This window comes from Castor canadensis, chromosome 3 (genome assembly GCF_047511655.1).
Source record: "Castor canadensis chromosome 3, mCasCan1.hap1v2, whole genome shotgun sequence".
In the NCBI taxonomy this organism is placed as follows: domain Eukaryota; kingdom Metazoa; phylum Chordata; class Mammalia; order Rodentia; family Castoridae; genus Castor; species Castor canadensis.
Genome location: NC_133388.1, coordinates 123,353,229 through 123,368,208, shown reverse-complemented (window position 1 = coordinate 123,368,208; position 14,980 = coordinate 123,353,229). Strand labels below are relative to the sequence as shown.

Below are 14,980 nucleotides of genomic sequence, written 5' to 3'. Positions count from 1 at the left end.
TTATTAGTTTAACTCAAAAAAATGACAATGCCTTCACAAACAAACATTGAATTACTAAATAAGCATCTAATTCAATACTAGCGACAAAAATCACAAATGCCAGCATTCTCATTTTTATAGATGAGAAAATAATGGGTCAAGGTGAGCTGGAAACATGTTCAAAGTCACAAATTGACTGTAACACACGATTCCAAACTAGAACTCATCCAGATATCCATTCATTTATGCATTTATTCAACATTTATTGAGATCCAGAGGCTTGACTGTGTTCCTCTCCTCTTGAGATATGAAGATGTAAAGAAATCATTGCGTCATGATGCACAGTGATGTGGAGATGTAAAAATACTGGGAGGGGAACAGAAAGCAGAATTTGCTGAAGCAAATTTGTTGAAGCCTGCCTCAATTTATCAGCAAGGGTTATTTGAGCTGATGACATTTATCTTTTCCATATATCAGTTTTGTCCAAACTTACCTGATTAAAAACTTGAAGCATTTGTTAAAAATAAAGACTTCTAAGGGGTAAAGAGAATTGAAGTATGCTCCATATAGGGGGAAGGAGGAATGGGGAATGGAAATATATGTATGGAAATTTAATTATCACGATGAAATCACCTCATCTTATGTATGCTAGTTCAAAACTAAAATTAAATTAAAAAATACAAATTACTGCAAGATTTTGAGTTCTAATGCTTAGAGGTGAGGCTTACAACAAGATCCTCAAGTGATTTCTGTAAGGCACCTTGAAGAACACAATGATACTATGGTCTGCTTCTCAAACCCAGCAAGGGCCTTAGAGAGATCCTAGCTTAACCCCCTGCATTTATCAGCAGAGAAAGCTGAGGAAGTCTGGACAAGAATTCCTTTGCATGCACAGTTTTCCTCACACAGCACTGTTTTCTCCTCACTTGAGTGCTTCTGTTCTAAGAGTCCTTGTAACTAGAAATATTATGTAGATAGCACTCAATAATGGCATTTGATAAGTCTTTCCTTTTCAAAAACACACATGAAGTTTAGATGATCCTAAACACTTTAATACCTAGTTAGTTATTTTCTTCACTTCATTATCTCTGTGTGTATGTGATTGAATGTAGCTTTCTTAGATGACAAACTTCCACTTGTTCTGGCATCACAAAAATTAAAGTTAATTGGATACAAGATATTTAAGATAGAATTTTGATATAATTTTTCACCAAATCCTAGAAACAGGATAAATGTTTTTGTTTTACAATTTTAAAACATAGTTTAAGTTTTGAACATACATGAGTAAAATATATGTGTTATAGATTATTTTTCTAAAAATGAATATATGGTTTGAATTTTATTCACTCCATTTTATCTTGATTCGTTTAATAAGAGATGTCAATCTAGGAGTGAAGAAAGCTTAAAGTGGTTACTCACTCTGGTCAGATACCAAAGCTGTCTTGTAAGAAATAAACTGGACCTTTTGCCTTCCTTCCTTCTTTCTTTCCTTCCTTCCTTCCTTCCTTCTTTCTTTTTTGGAAAGAAAGACAAAAAAATATATTCAGACCAGATAGCAAGAGCTACCTGCTATTGAGCCCCCTGAAGCAGAGTCTAGATATGTATTAGGGTTTTGTTTTGTCTATACTTCATTAGAAATATGCACCTTCTCTCTCTACCCCATCATCTCTGTCTCTTTCTCTCTTTCCCCGTGAGAAGAAAATCTGAGGTTCATTTAAAATAAAAGGATAAATGTTGGGTATGGAAAAATTGGTTTAGGCTAGCAACCAATTCTTAATATATTTTTTCAAAGCAGTTTTTGTACTAGGTTCTTTAAAAAATATTACTCTTAGTTTAAAGTAATTTTGAGATAAAATTCCAAATTCTCACTCTTCTACATGCTCTTTTCACTCTAGCATTTGTATTTTCTCTCTTTTTTTTATTGTTGTACTGTGTGTGGGTGCATTGTAGCATTTACAAAAGTTCTTACCATATATCAAATATATCATTTTTGCATTCACCCCTTCTACCATTTTACTTTATCCTCCCTCCCTTCATTCCTGAAATAGTTTCAACAGGTATCATTTTTCCATTTACATACATGTGTACACAGTATTTGCAGTATATTCATTCTCCCACACCCTTTCCCTAACTTCTCCCCCTGTATTTTCTCTTTCCCATCTTATTTTAATTTTCTTGCACATTAATGCACTTCATTCTACCTTCTATCTTTCTGATTGAGAAGTGGATTGCTTCAGAAGTAGAGGTTTTGATTTTCTGGATTTTACTTTTCAAGTGGGTTTGGAAGTACTAATAACCCTAGAGATGTTAGCTGGCTCTCCAACTTTTAATCTTCAGTATAAACAATTTAAGCTAAGTTTTCCAAAATTAATATTAATTTAAACCATCTGTCCACCATCTGCTAATGTGAGATGCAAAACCAGAGTTTCTTTGTGATCTTTAATCAGACAGTTAGGAAAACACATATACATTCATAAAATGAATTTAAATTTCCTAACAAAGGAAATTTTCTAAAAAGTTATTTTGAAAGCTATGCATTCTTGGTGGGAAATTAACTTTTGCTTCATTGTAATTTTATGTAAATGAATGACAAGTGTCAACAAGCGTGTCGCTGAGTTCACAAAGATCACAAGGTAGAAACAATATTCTTTGCTGTGTTTTCAAAAAAGAAGAGAATGCTGTCAGCAGTTGATATGAAATATTGACTTAAAGAATTTCAGAATTTATATTTGTCTAAAATATAAATGTGAAAAATGAGCTCATACCTGCAAAAATACAATATAAAATCACTTTTTCAAACACTAAATTTGAAAGAAGACCAAATTTTTAAATGCCTTCCTTGCCAATTATTTCATTTTTTTTCCCTGGGCTGACTGGGCATTTTAAGATACAAATTCTAGCATTCCTGTATAGCCTGCATGCTACTCTTTACTAACTCAACAGCCTTTCCTTTTCCCTCAGAATTACCTTTGGAAAGGTAAAGCTATATGATTCAAAATATATTGATAAATGTGCTTTAAAAATCTGGCTTATACACAAGAAGTTAGACATCTGGATCATTATAAATTGAATTTTGGTGTTTTCATGTCTGATATTTGGTGCCATACAGAGACACACTGCCATGGGAATTCAGGACAACCATTTGGCTACTTAGAGTAGAAATAGTCAATGTATATGAGTCAAAGTTAAACCTTAAAGATATTTTCCATAATTACAAGATTTTAATCTCTGTGTTTAGCTAGTTCTTCAGTAGATTTTGTTTTTATTCTTAAGTGGAAATTATTAGTTTGGAGAGTGAAATATCAGCCAAGTTTCTATTTTATGAGGATGACCACCTTTACATACTTCCTTCCTTATTAGGGAGATTTCGCTAGCTGTTGACAATGATGTACAGTGGAGCTTCGCTGGGGTGACATCTAGAGAAAATGATTCCGCTGCACCACCACCCAAAACCAATTAGAGAACTATTTTTTGCGACAGGTCACGAATTTATGTGGTTTCTCATGAAAAGATGTACCTTTTAATTTCTTTATTAAGATGACACTCATGTCCCTTGAGACTTTTGGGAATGACAATCATTTGCTTATCTCGCAAGAACTACATTCACTGAAATTACATTATGGGACAAGGGTGGAAGACTTTACTCTTCATTTTCAAAATGAGCTACTTGGCCAACTGATCATTAGAACCATATACACAAACGGGATTTCCTTTTTTCATGGATTCTACTGAAAATACGTTTATTATGCAGGAATCATGCACATATTTGGGGGAACATTTATAGGTACAGAGTTCAATTCCAAATTGCCATTCTACCCACACAAGCTATTTTGTACACTTAAGGCATACATCTTCAGGTTCAGCCCCACAGGAATGAGAGAAAAAATTATAGCTTTCTGAACAGAGAGCTCTAATTAAATAGAATCTGGCCCAAACAATGTATGCACAAATGAATAAATGAATAAAGAAAAAATAAATAGAATCTGGCAAACCAAGAACAAAGCCCACTATCTTCTTAATTCTTAATACACTGTGTACATATGAATGCAATCTAAAGATGTGTCATTAACAGGATTTTTTGACAGGAGTTTATTTAAACTCTAGTAAGACACGAAAGGAAAACAGTAGTAACTATTGAATTGTAGTCATCTACTCTTGAGTTAAAAAATATAACCATGGTGAAATTATATAGATATGAGAAATTCAGCAAGTCTCTCCAGATTTAAATTTGCTATTTTTTGAAAAGTAAATAAAGTTATTCATACCTTCTACAAGTTTATGCTGAATTATTTTAATTTTTATATAGTATATTAAAAACGAAAACCAGAAGTTTTTACTAATTTTTGTATCTACTCATTGGAAACAAGATTAATTTTTTTAAGTAGGAGTGCCTTTTATTTTTAAAAAGTGGAGAATATAGTTTTGCTATCATAAAGCCAAAAGCTCACTTAGAAAAGAAACACCAGCTATGTCCTTTATTTATATGATAGTAACCATCAGGTCTAAGGTATTAGAAATTTTCTCTGTTAAATATTTATTGGGAATCCATCATCACTGAGCTCTGGACTAAATGTTGGCAATAGAGGAGCTTACAAAATAATGAAGGGAGACAGACAAGTGAATTAGCAATAAATCCACAGTGTATTAAATGCACTGACAGACTGATAGAGTAATTGGACTCTGGAGAAGATGCACCGAACAGGGGATATGACCAGGAAAGGATGTGAGGAAGAAGTAAGGTGTGACTATGGCCTCCAAAGATGATTCTTTGTCAGTCAGGTAAGAACAGAGTTCTTGTAGAAAGAATAGCAAAGAAAAGCCCAGATACACAATGGTCATGGTATGTGAGAGAAAATTTCTAACAGTGTGATATATTAAACACAAGGCAAGTAGTAAGGGGTGGAGCTGGAGAGGTAGATGAAGACTGGATCATGGGAGCCTTGCGAGGATTATATTTTGTATTATAGTTCCTCTTTTTCCTAAGATGGATGATTTTTCCCATTTCCATTTTTCTGAAATTAGAACTCACGCATATATTGTTGGAAGAGACTTGCCAGCTGCCAAGCAAAAGAGTAAGCTTTGATAAAATTACTACTTCATGTTCATGGGAGAACTAACCATGTTGATGAAGTCATGTAGTTGGACCCATGCCCCCCTTTTTCTTAACCCAAATATTCCATAAAGATGGTTGCACTGAAATTAAGTCACTATATGTGCAAAAGGTTCTCTCTGACCTTTAGCAAAGTAATTACAGGAAGAAGACATTTACTGGCTCTCTAGGAATAGAACATAAAATTCCAAGGCTGGTTAGAAGAAGACATGAGAGGTACAGCTGAGAAAGAGAGTTCATGGAGGAACCAGAGGGCCAGTATTAAGATTGAGTCAAGGAGCAATAAAATGTTTCAGGAAGAAAGGAGAGATCAGCAAGAAGCCAGATAGTAAAGGCTATTCAGGTGAATGCAAGAATGACCCCTGCAGGGTCGAAGGTTGCTTATGATTAGGAAGGCTTCAGGAAAGAAGCTACTACTAGAGACAGCAAATGCCATGCTCTCTTGAACTATCTAGATACAGAAGAGAGGGAGAAATAATGAAAATAGCTAAAAGAAGAAACTAGGAGAAGATTAAGCATGATAACAACCTTGGGATAAAGACCTCAAAGAGAAAAAAGTAGAAATAGGTGTGTAAAAGGAATGAATAATGATGCAGCCAGAAGAAACATCCATGGGGCAGGTAAATGGATTGTCTCAAAGATTCTCTGAAATTGGAGAAAAAGTGGTAAGGATAGTTGTGAACTGTAGGTATATAATGGGGAGCTGAGACAGAATATACCAGATGTTATCAATTATCTAATGAAGGAAAAGAATAAGAGTAAACAGTTTTACAAGAGCAAGTATGAGCTGGGGGTCTGGAATGCCTCTCTCTGCCCTCTCATTGGTAACACCCAAAAAAAGTTATAGGACAAAGGAATGTGAGTAAGCTAGTCTGCAAAGATCAAACTTTGGGATATTAATTTAAATTTGATTTTACATTAAAGAAAGAAATAGCTAATTCAGGTGATAAATTTGTGTGAAAAGTTTGTGTGCAAACATGGCCACAAGTAATTCCTTATGTTCCTCTATGTGAGCTCTTCTGCACTGGGCCCGGCCATTCCTCCAAGAAGAGGTGGAGTCCATTTCTCTGCCCTTGAATTTGGGCTGTACCAGGACTTTTCTCTAATTGAATGTGATGGAAGTAAGATTTTGCAACATCTGAGCCTAGGTCTCAAGAAGCCTCACAGCTTCTTCTAATTGCAGTTTTGAAATACCAACTTCCAGGTAAGGGTGTTTTTTGAAGATGAAAAAAACACAAGACAAGGAAGCCCAGCTAGTTTGTGAAGTGGCCATTTTGGACCCTCCACCTCCAATCCAGCAGCTGGATGATGTAAACCATACAAGGGACTCAGGCAAGGTCAGTGGTTGTTTTAAACCACTGCATTTGGGAGAGATGTTGTACTGCAATAGGGGGTTGATATAGCTGGGGAACTTGGACCTCAAAAGAGGAAGAGCTAATATGTTTTAGATTCTTTTCCCACCCCTAAAATGTTTGGGGTATTTAATAATCTTGCTGTTTGTTTTGGCAAACATTTTTATTGAAGTTTTAAACACAATGAATGTTTTAAAATGAAAAACTACATTCTAGATCAGTGTTTACTAGGGACCCAGGGGCAAAGGAAGAAGAATGAATATGTGAAGCCCTGAGATTTTTAAGGTAATGAAACTGTTCTTATTCTTTGTGGTACTGTATGATAGATATATGACATTATGCACTTGTGAAAAGCCAAAGAATAACACAAAAAGTACACTCTAATGTGAATCATGGATATTAAATAATATGTCAATATTGGCACATCAGTTTATAATGAATGTGTTATGCTGATATGAGACATTAACAATTGAGGAAGCTGTGATAAGGGAGAGAATGATTATGTGAGAATCCTCTGAGCTATCTGCTAAATTTTCTGTAAAATTAAAAAATAGTTTCTAGCTCTCTATTAAAAAAATATTTTCTTAAATCAAAACAAAATGACATGGGGTGGCAGGAAAAATAAGATTCTCTAGGTGGTGTCAAGAGGGTAATATAATTTGGTTTTTTAATATGATGACCACTGTACTCAAAAAGGTGCTATTATTTCTCATTAGCTCTACAAATAAAACAATGTTATACAAGCATTTCTCATTTTGTATACAGAAAAAATAAAGACATTAAAGAACAAGTGAGAATTATGACATATTTAGGGTACTTAAATACTTCTTACCCCCAAGCTGAAGAGTGAAGATGTCACCATATTGCTTTTGAAGAGTTTTCATGAAGCCTAATGGATCTTTTTGGAATTCCAGGGCCACTCCAAGATAAGGAAGCCAGCCTTTTATCAATGGAGGCTCACCAGGTTGCCTATAAATAGAAAAAGAGAAAAATTAAATCATTCTTATTTAAATATATATGGGTTATTGATCTAGCCTATAAGTGAATTGCATGAATCACACAGCTCTTTCAAGTCTCTTATTCAATGATTGTTACACAACCAATCATAACCATGTATTTATTAAACTCCTCCAACATGTGTGGCTCTGGAGTAGGCTGCTTTATTTATTTCATGTTTAATTTCCCATTATCATATGTAGACACCTGGAGACCTGAAGAGTCTGAGACTACAGAGATCTAGGAAACTAAATTAAATGTTTGACATCTACAAAATTGTCAGTTTAGTGTAATGCTGATAAAAAAAAAAGTTCAGCTGCCTGGTTTTTTTGGTCTTTGACAAGTCATTTCATAAGTGCTGCCTGCTAAGTTTAGTCAGTAAGACCAAAATTTAGTTTTGACTAACATTTGTGGTTCCTACTATGTGCCTGCTAAAGTGCTATCAGCTAGGTCTAACCAAAGATCTGGTTAAACTGCTTGTTGAAAATCATCTAAACAACATATTTTGATTTATTGATTACTTTGTTTTACCTTAGCATGGTGTGTTTATATGTGTAGACCCAATCAAACTAACTCCATCTCATTTTAAACCCTCACCCATACATAGACATTTTAGGTCTTTCCACAAATATAGGATGTGAGTTATTTTAATCTTAAGAAATCTTTGATTATGTTCTTTTACATTAAAGCTCTAGGGGATGCATTATGGGATGTGCAGTACTTAAGTGTACTTATTAACACACTAATGAAAGTCTGCTCTTTAGCAATAAATTATATTAAACAACTTATTGTGTATGTTTCAATGATTTGATCTATCATAGATCTAGATGGGACCTTGGGGGCTTTAGTGTACTCTTATTTTAATAGGTAAGGAATCTCAGGTCTGATAACAAATTTACCTAAAGTCATGAAACTAGTGAAGGGCAAGCTCCACACCAGGATGTAAGTCGTGGAGCCTAAAACCTATGATCTGAAACCCCCTAGGATGACTAGTCAGTCAATCCGTGGACCTGGTAGAAAACTCCATCAAAGCAGCTCACTGCCTGAACTGACAGACACATTCAGTAAACACCATGCCCATATGAATCTCAGAGCTCTTGCTGTGCGCTGGGTGTTAGATGTCTGATCATTTAGTTGCCAAAGGAAAGCTCTTTGTTACCAGATGTCAATTAGACTGCAATTTCATAATCAGAAAAAGGATGATTAATACTCTTGAAAAATGTTGCATGCTACTGAGAACAACAAAAACCTCATAGTGTTGGAGATGTAGCTCAGTGATATTAGCATGCATGAAACTTTGGGTTTAATCCCCAGCACAAAGATCAGAGAGAGAGAGAGAGAGACAAAGACAAAAAAAATGACACAGAGAGAAAAGGCCTCAACATTATTGCTATGAGGATTATATTTTGATATATTTTTATGAAGTTTTTTATTGAAACCAAAATGAATAGGATTATTTGTTAAATTTTACTATTAATGTAACTTTTAAAACATATGAAGCATTCCTTAAAATGCTATGAATTGAAGAACAAGTTTCTTCTTTGAAGTACAAACCTATACTTCAAAAACTTTCCTAGTTACTTATTTTGTGAACTTAATCTGATTTAAAGTAGAAAACAGAAAACAAAACAAGTCATTTTTACCCTGGAAAGGATCAAAATAAACATTCAAAAGAAATTTGATTGTCTAGGCCATCTGTGAGATGACTTATACTATACACAATCCATTTTGATTAATCACAAGATATCTAGTTCAGATCTAATCAAAGATCAAGATTATGATCACCCCAGCATGGATTTTTACATAGCTAGATTAACCCTATCAGAAGCTTTTATTTTCCCACAACCCCACATGGTAGAATTAAACATAACAAACATCAGATCTTCTGGAGGGGGTTAGAATTCAAATAAAATCAATCAGAGTTGTGATAGAAGCCAGGGAAAAAAATAGGCGCTGGTGGCTTACACCTGTAATCCTAGCTACTCAGGAGGCAGTGATCAGGAGAATCGTAGTTCAAAGCCAGACCCAGGCAAATAGTTCACAAGACCTTATCTCGAAAAACCCCTTCACAAAAAAGGGCTGGTGGAGTGACTCAAGGTGTAGGCCCTGAGTTCAAACCCCAGTACCACTCAACAACAAAAAAGAAGCCAGGAAAAGATTTGCTTTCTCTTTCTCTCTCTCTCTCTCTCTTTTTTTTTTTTTGTTACAGTACTGGATTTGAACTCAGTTCCTACACCTTGAGCCACTCCACTAGCCCATCCACCCTTTTTTTTTTTGTGGTAGCTTTTTTTGAGATAAGGTCTCACAAACTATTTCCCCATGCTGGCTTCAAACTGCAATCCTCCTGATCTCTGCCTCCTGAGCAGTTTAGGATTATAGGTGTGAGCCACCAGCGCCTGGCCTTGCTTTCTTTTTAGAAGAAAATTTATCATAAGGCTAATGTATTAATTATGTGCTAGTGTTTAAATAATAGAAATAGGAAAATTTCTAGGAAAATAATTAGAAATAGGAAAATAAGTCCTGCATAGACATGTGGATCTTATTTTTCACATTTTTTCCCTATTTTCTATGTTTTAATTTTATCCTTTCAGACAGGGTATCTCTATGTAGCTCAAGCTTTCATGAAACTCTGTATATAACCCAGACTGGCCTTGAACTCCAGATCAACGTGCCTCCACCTCCCATGTGCTGGTATTACAGGCATGAACTACCAAGCCTGACCATCTTATTATTGTGGTGAATGTAGTGTTTAGCAATGAAGACTTTGGTTTTTTTTGGGGGGGGGGCGGAGGATATAAAAAAACATTGCAGTAGCTGATTTTATAGCCAAAGGTTAAATAAGAAGACATTGCACATATTATTGAAGAGCAGGATCCACAAGCTGGAAAACTCTCATAGCCCACATACTATATGTCCATGACCCTTTTGAATTTGTAAGTGGTCTAGTTCACAAAATTTCTTTTCAAAACATTAATTCTTTTCCTTGGTGCACTTTTACATGTATACTTTAGTGTTACTTGAATGTTGTTCTGTGACAAAGATTTAGAAAGACTTTTTGTCATATTCTAATTTAATACAACTAATGTCATCTTCTATACAATCAAAAGATATATTCATTGTAGGACTTCCACAGGGAAAGAGATTGGCACTCAGAAATCAAGGAAAATTTTAGCATTCATTAGGGAAGTACATTAGGAAGCCATTTTATTGTTACAAAGATGAGAGGATCACCATTTATTACTGCTGTGTTTATTTTGGCAACAGTAATCTTAAGACTGTTAAACACCATGTCACAACTGTGCAGTTTCGTGGAAAAATATAGTGCTAGTTCAACTATGACCCATCAAAGACAGATAACAGAAATCTGTCATTAGTACATTTATAAAAATTATTTAAAGAAGAAAAGCATTACCATAATGACTCAAAAATGCCTGTTAAACATAACAGCACAAATACTGATATTTTTCTCTCTCATGCTCTATGAATTTGACAATGAACTACTCATTGCTCCCACTGCTGAATGAGGACATAGGATGCTTGGTGTTTGTTGGGGGTAATCAAATTCCAAAGCTTTAAAAAAATAGATCCCGTTATGATGGATAGTTAGATCCATGCTCCATTCCCCCATCTTAATCTCATTGAAACAATAGACACTTCCTCACATTTCCTCATTTTTGTTTAAGGGACTAGAAGATGCATTAAAGAAATAGGGCTTACAAGCGTTCTCAAAGATTAAATCTGAGTTTCATGCATACACCATTGCATCAGTACTTGCAATTTCTTCCACAGACATTATAGGACATATCTTAAAGTCTATGCAAAATGTCAAGTACAGTCCAAATTTATCTGGAAGTAAATTTAGGAGAAGAATCCAAATATGTAGAAAGGTTATAAAATATAAAAAATGTTTAAGATATGCCCCTTCGGTTAAAAAGAAGCATGCTAGAAAGAGTGGACCAACACTGAATACGTAGTTTCTCATAATATTTGAAGTTCATCTTTATGCTACACTTGTGGTTAAATGGGAGGTTAAAAAACTTGGTTAGTGACTACTGCACATTGTTCATCTAAACATTTAAAGATCCACTCTTTTCATGATAATCTGTACTTGTCAAAGGAATTTCTTCTTTTTTTTTTCTTCCTGGAATCATTCCAGGATATCTGTGTAGGTTATTTCAACAACCTCCTATGTAAGTGGTGAGCCTTTATACATGCCCACCAATAAAATTATGTGATGAATAAAAATCTTTAAAGACACCCTCAGTTAAACACTGCCTTAATTCTATTTTTTCAACTGTCATGATAGAGGCTTCTGTGGGTAGCATACTTTCACTGAGACATTTGAGATGAAAAGGCCAGGTGACTCTCATGCCAGCAAACAACTTGTCATGTTGAAGACTGGTCAGTTCTGCTTCTATAAACAATGTGAGTCCCATGACTTCTTCCTCAGAGTCCTAGCTTACCATGATACAGCCTCACTATTTTGTTTCCTGTCTTTTTTCTTCCTTTCTCCTTTCTTTTTCTGCTTAATTCCTCCAAATCTAAAATCCTGTTCACTTCTTATGTACAGCAATCTCATGATCTCTTAGGCCAGGTCCTTATCACAATAACTAAAAACACCAAGTAAAACTATGCCTCTAAACCATTATAATTCTTTCACTAAAGTCAGCTCTTTGCATAGTGTCTTTTTGCCTCCTCAACTTCATGCGTGTCTGAGCACTTAATAATTTAGTTGAGCCAGTGATTCACAGGATGGGAAGGTCCTTCAAACCCAGGCATATTCGTGAAAGGTGCAATTAAACAGGGAGGTTTGATAGCTGGGAGTTCAGACAGTGAATGGGTGAGACCAACCCTGCTCTGTGTACCAGCTATCTCAGTCTGATATACCTCAAAGGTTGATATATTAGTTTCATATACAGGTGAAGAAACTGAACATTCACATACACAGTGTATTAAATTTAAAATTTCTCAATGAGTCTGATGTCCAGAATGCAACTTTATTTCTGCATAACTGAACTGCAGTTTCTCATGAGCCCTATTTTTGGCAGTGGCGGAAACAATGACATTTCCAGGGACAATAGTTCAGTCACTTCTAGTTTAAAACTTAAGCTCTTTTGCATAAATACTAAGTAAAATTTAAGAGTCTCTTTTCCCCTTTTTTTATTATCTGGTAAGCCCTGATATGAAGATGTCATGTTGGTCTTGGTTGGCTTCCACGAGGTGCCTCCATGGCTAGGTCTTTGGGCATAAATCTCCACCTTTGAATCAATCACTGTGGTGGCCTTAGCTGGTTATAACTCCCACCTCATTTCCATGGAAAGCAATGCACTGTGGTCCATGCTTTCTTGGCCTACCTGGGCTCTCACTGAGGCTACTGTATACCTAGAATCAGCTGCATCTTCCCTACACTCCTCTTCCTTGTGGATCTCCCATCCACAGACCTGCAATGAGACACCCCTCTCTTCAGTATCTAGAAAAGCATACCAAGTCTTGATTATCAAGAGTTGTTAGAACATTATTATGGAGCCTCGTACCCACATCGGAAGCCAGAAAGAGCTTCCGATGAATAGGATATTTCAATGCATATCTTTGTAACTTCTACCTTCACAGATGTTATGTTTTACCATATCACTGATGCTCTATCATTCTCTTTTCCTTTCCCACCTTCCCCAAGTTCCATAGAGTAGTTCCACTATTATAAACATGTTCTAAATATGAGTTTGTATATTATCATGCTTGGTTTTGTATATATGTTTATATTTTGGATCTAGAAAGTCAAGGACTCATGTCCATAGGAGAATTGATAACAGGTGAATCATTGCCCTGAAAGTAACAGACAGGCAGATATAGAAAATCACACCTTACTGAGAACAAATGCTGCTGCTAGAGCCATAAACTGGTAAGGACACTTAAAGGCTGACTGCTGGAGACTGAGCAAGAACCAGTTTGAGAGAAGAAAAAATTCCTACTAGGGGCCCAGTCTTATGAAGGTCTTCACAGTGCTTACACAGGGAGAAATAGATATGAATAAAGATATGTCAAAAAAAGAAATTATATCAATAATTTATAATCTTACAAAACAGAAAGTGCCAAGTCCAGATGGTCTTATTGGTGAATTCTACTACACATAGAAAGAAGAAATGATATCATTTCTCTATAATCTCTTCCAGATAATAGATGCAAAACCTAATTCCAAAACCAAAGACTTTATAATCATCACAAGAAAGGAAAATTGCAGACCAATATCTCTCATAAACATAGATGGAAAAATTCTCAGCACAATAAGTCACTTGAATTCAACAATGTATAAAAGTATTATACACCATGAGCAACTGGAATTTATTCCAGGTATCCCAGGCTGCTCAACATTCACAGATCAATTAATGCAATTTATTGCATCAGTAGGCTAAAGGGAAAATCATTTGATCATATTGATAGACAAAAATGTTTGACACACCCAATACCCTTGTATCTTATACAACATGCAAAAATCAGGTGAAAATTGAAAAGCAGTTATATGAAAGAATCCAAAATTTAAGGTTCCTAGGAAAAAAACCATAAAGGAAAGTTCCTCAACATTAGTCTTGGCAATGGTTTACAGGATATTGCATCAAAATCACAGACAATAAAAACAATAGCTAAGCAAGACCATAACACAGTGAAAATCTTTCACACAGCAAAGGAAACATTGATAAAATAAAAAGATAACCTACAGAATGAGAAAATATTTCAAGCCTCATATCTTGTCATGGGCTAATCTTCAAAATATGTAAAAGGAAATCCTACAGCTCAAGAGTAAAAATGTAATACCTTGGTTTAAAAATAAGCTAAGAACTTCAGTAGACATTCATCCAAAGAAGATATTCAAATGATCAACAGGGATTTGAAAAAAAATTCAATTAAATCATCAAAAGAATCAGGGAAATGCAAATTAAAACCATAATAAAAATATCACCTCACACTTGTCAGGAAGACCACTAACTAAACAAAAGATAGCAAGTATTGGTGAGTATGTGGAGAAACTGGAGCCCTTCTACATTGTTGATGGGAATGCAAAATGGAGCAGTTTCTAAAGAAGTTCCTCAAAAATGAAAAAAAAATGAAAGAATTACCATATGATCCAGCAGTCCCACTTCTATGTATTTATCCAAAAGAATGAAAACAGAATCTAGAAGAGATATTAGCCTTTCAATGCTTATTGTTAGGCTATCCATAACAGCCAAAATAAGGGGACAATTTACATGTCCACTGACAGGGTAATGGATAAAGAAAATGTCATATATACATATAGAGGAACATCATTCAGCCTTTAAAAAGAAGGAAATTCTGGGCTGGTAGAGTGGCTCAAGTGGTAGAGCACCTGCCTAGCCCTGAGTTCAAGCCCTAGAACCCTAGTGCCTCCAATAAATAAATAAATAAATAAGAAAGAAAGAAATTCTGTAGCATGAGGCATCAGGGATAAGCCTTGAGGGGATTATTCTAAGGGAAAGAAGCCAGTTATAGAAAGATAAATACTGCTTGATTTCATTCATGCAAGATGTAT

General features: G+C 35.1%; 1 protein-coding gene and 1 long non-coding RNA gene across 3 annotated transcripts in view; one reads left to right on the top strand and one right to left on the bottom strand.

Annotated features, from left to right (window-relative positions):
* Window positions 1-14,980, bottom strand: part of Cyp7b1 (cytochrome P450 family 7 subfamily B member 1) — a 172,938-nt gene that overhangs the window by 27,116 nt on the left and 130,842 nt on the right. Inside the window, exons 2-3 of one of the 2 annotated variants that reach the window (XM_074068596.1) lie at window positions 7,274-7,410; window positions 1,399-1,491 (exon numbers count right to left, since the gene is read on the bottom strand). In XM_074068596.1, the coding sequence (XP_073924697.1) occupies window positions 1,399-1,491; window positions 7,274-7,410 (230 nt within the window). The remainder of the gene's footprint in view (window positions 1-1,398; window positions 1,492-7,273; window positions 7,411-14,980) is intronic. The other variant, XM_020165369.2, reaches the window with a different exon arrangement.
* LOC141421663 (uncharacterized) overlaps window positions 1-14,980 on the top strand; it is a 71,833-nt gene that overhangs the window by 31,529 nt on the left and 25,324 nt on the right. The window lies entirely within an intron of this gene.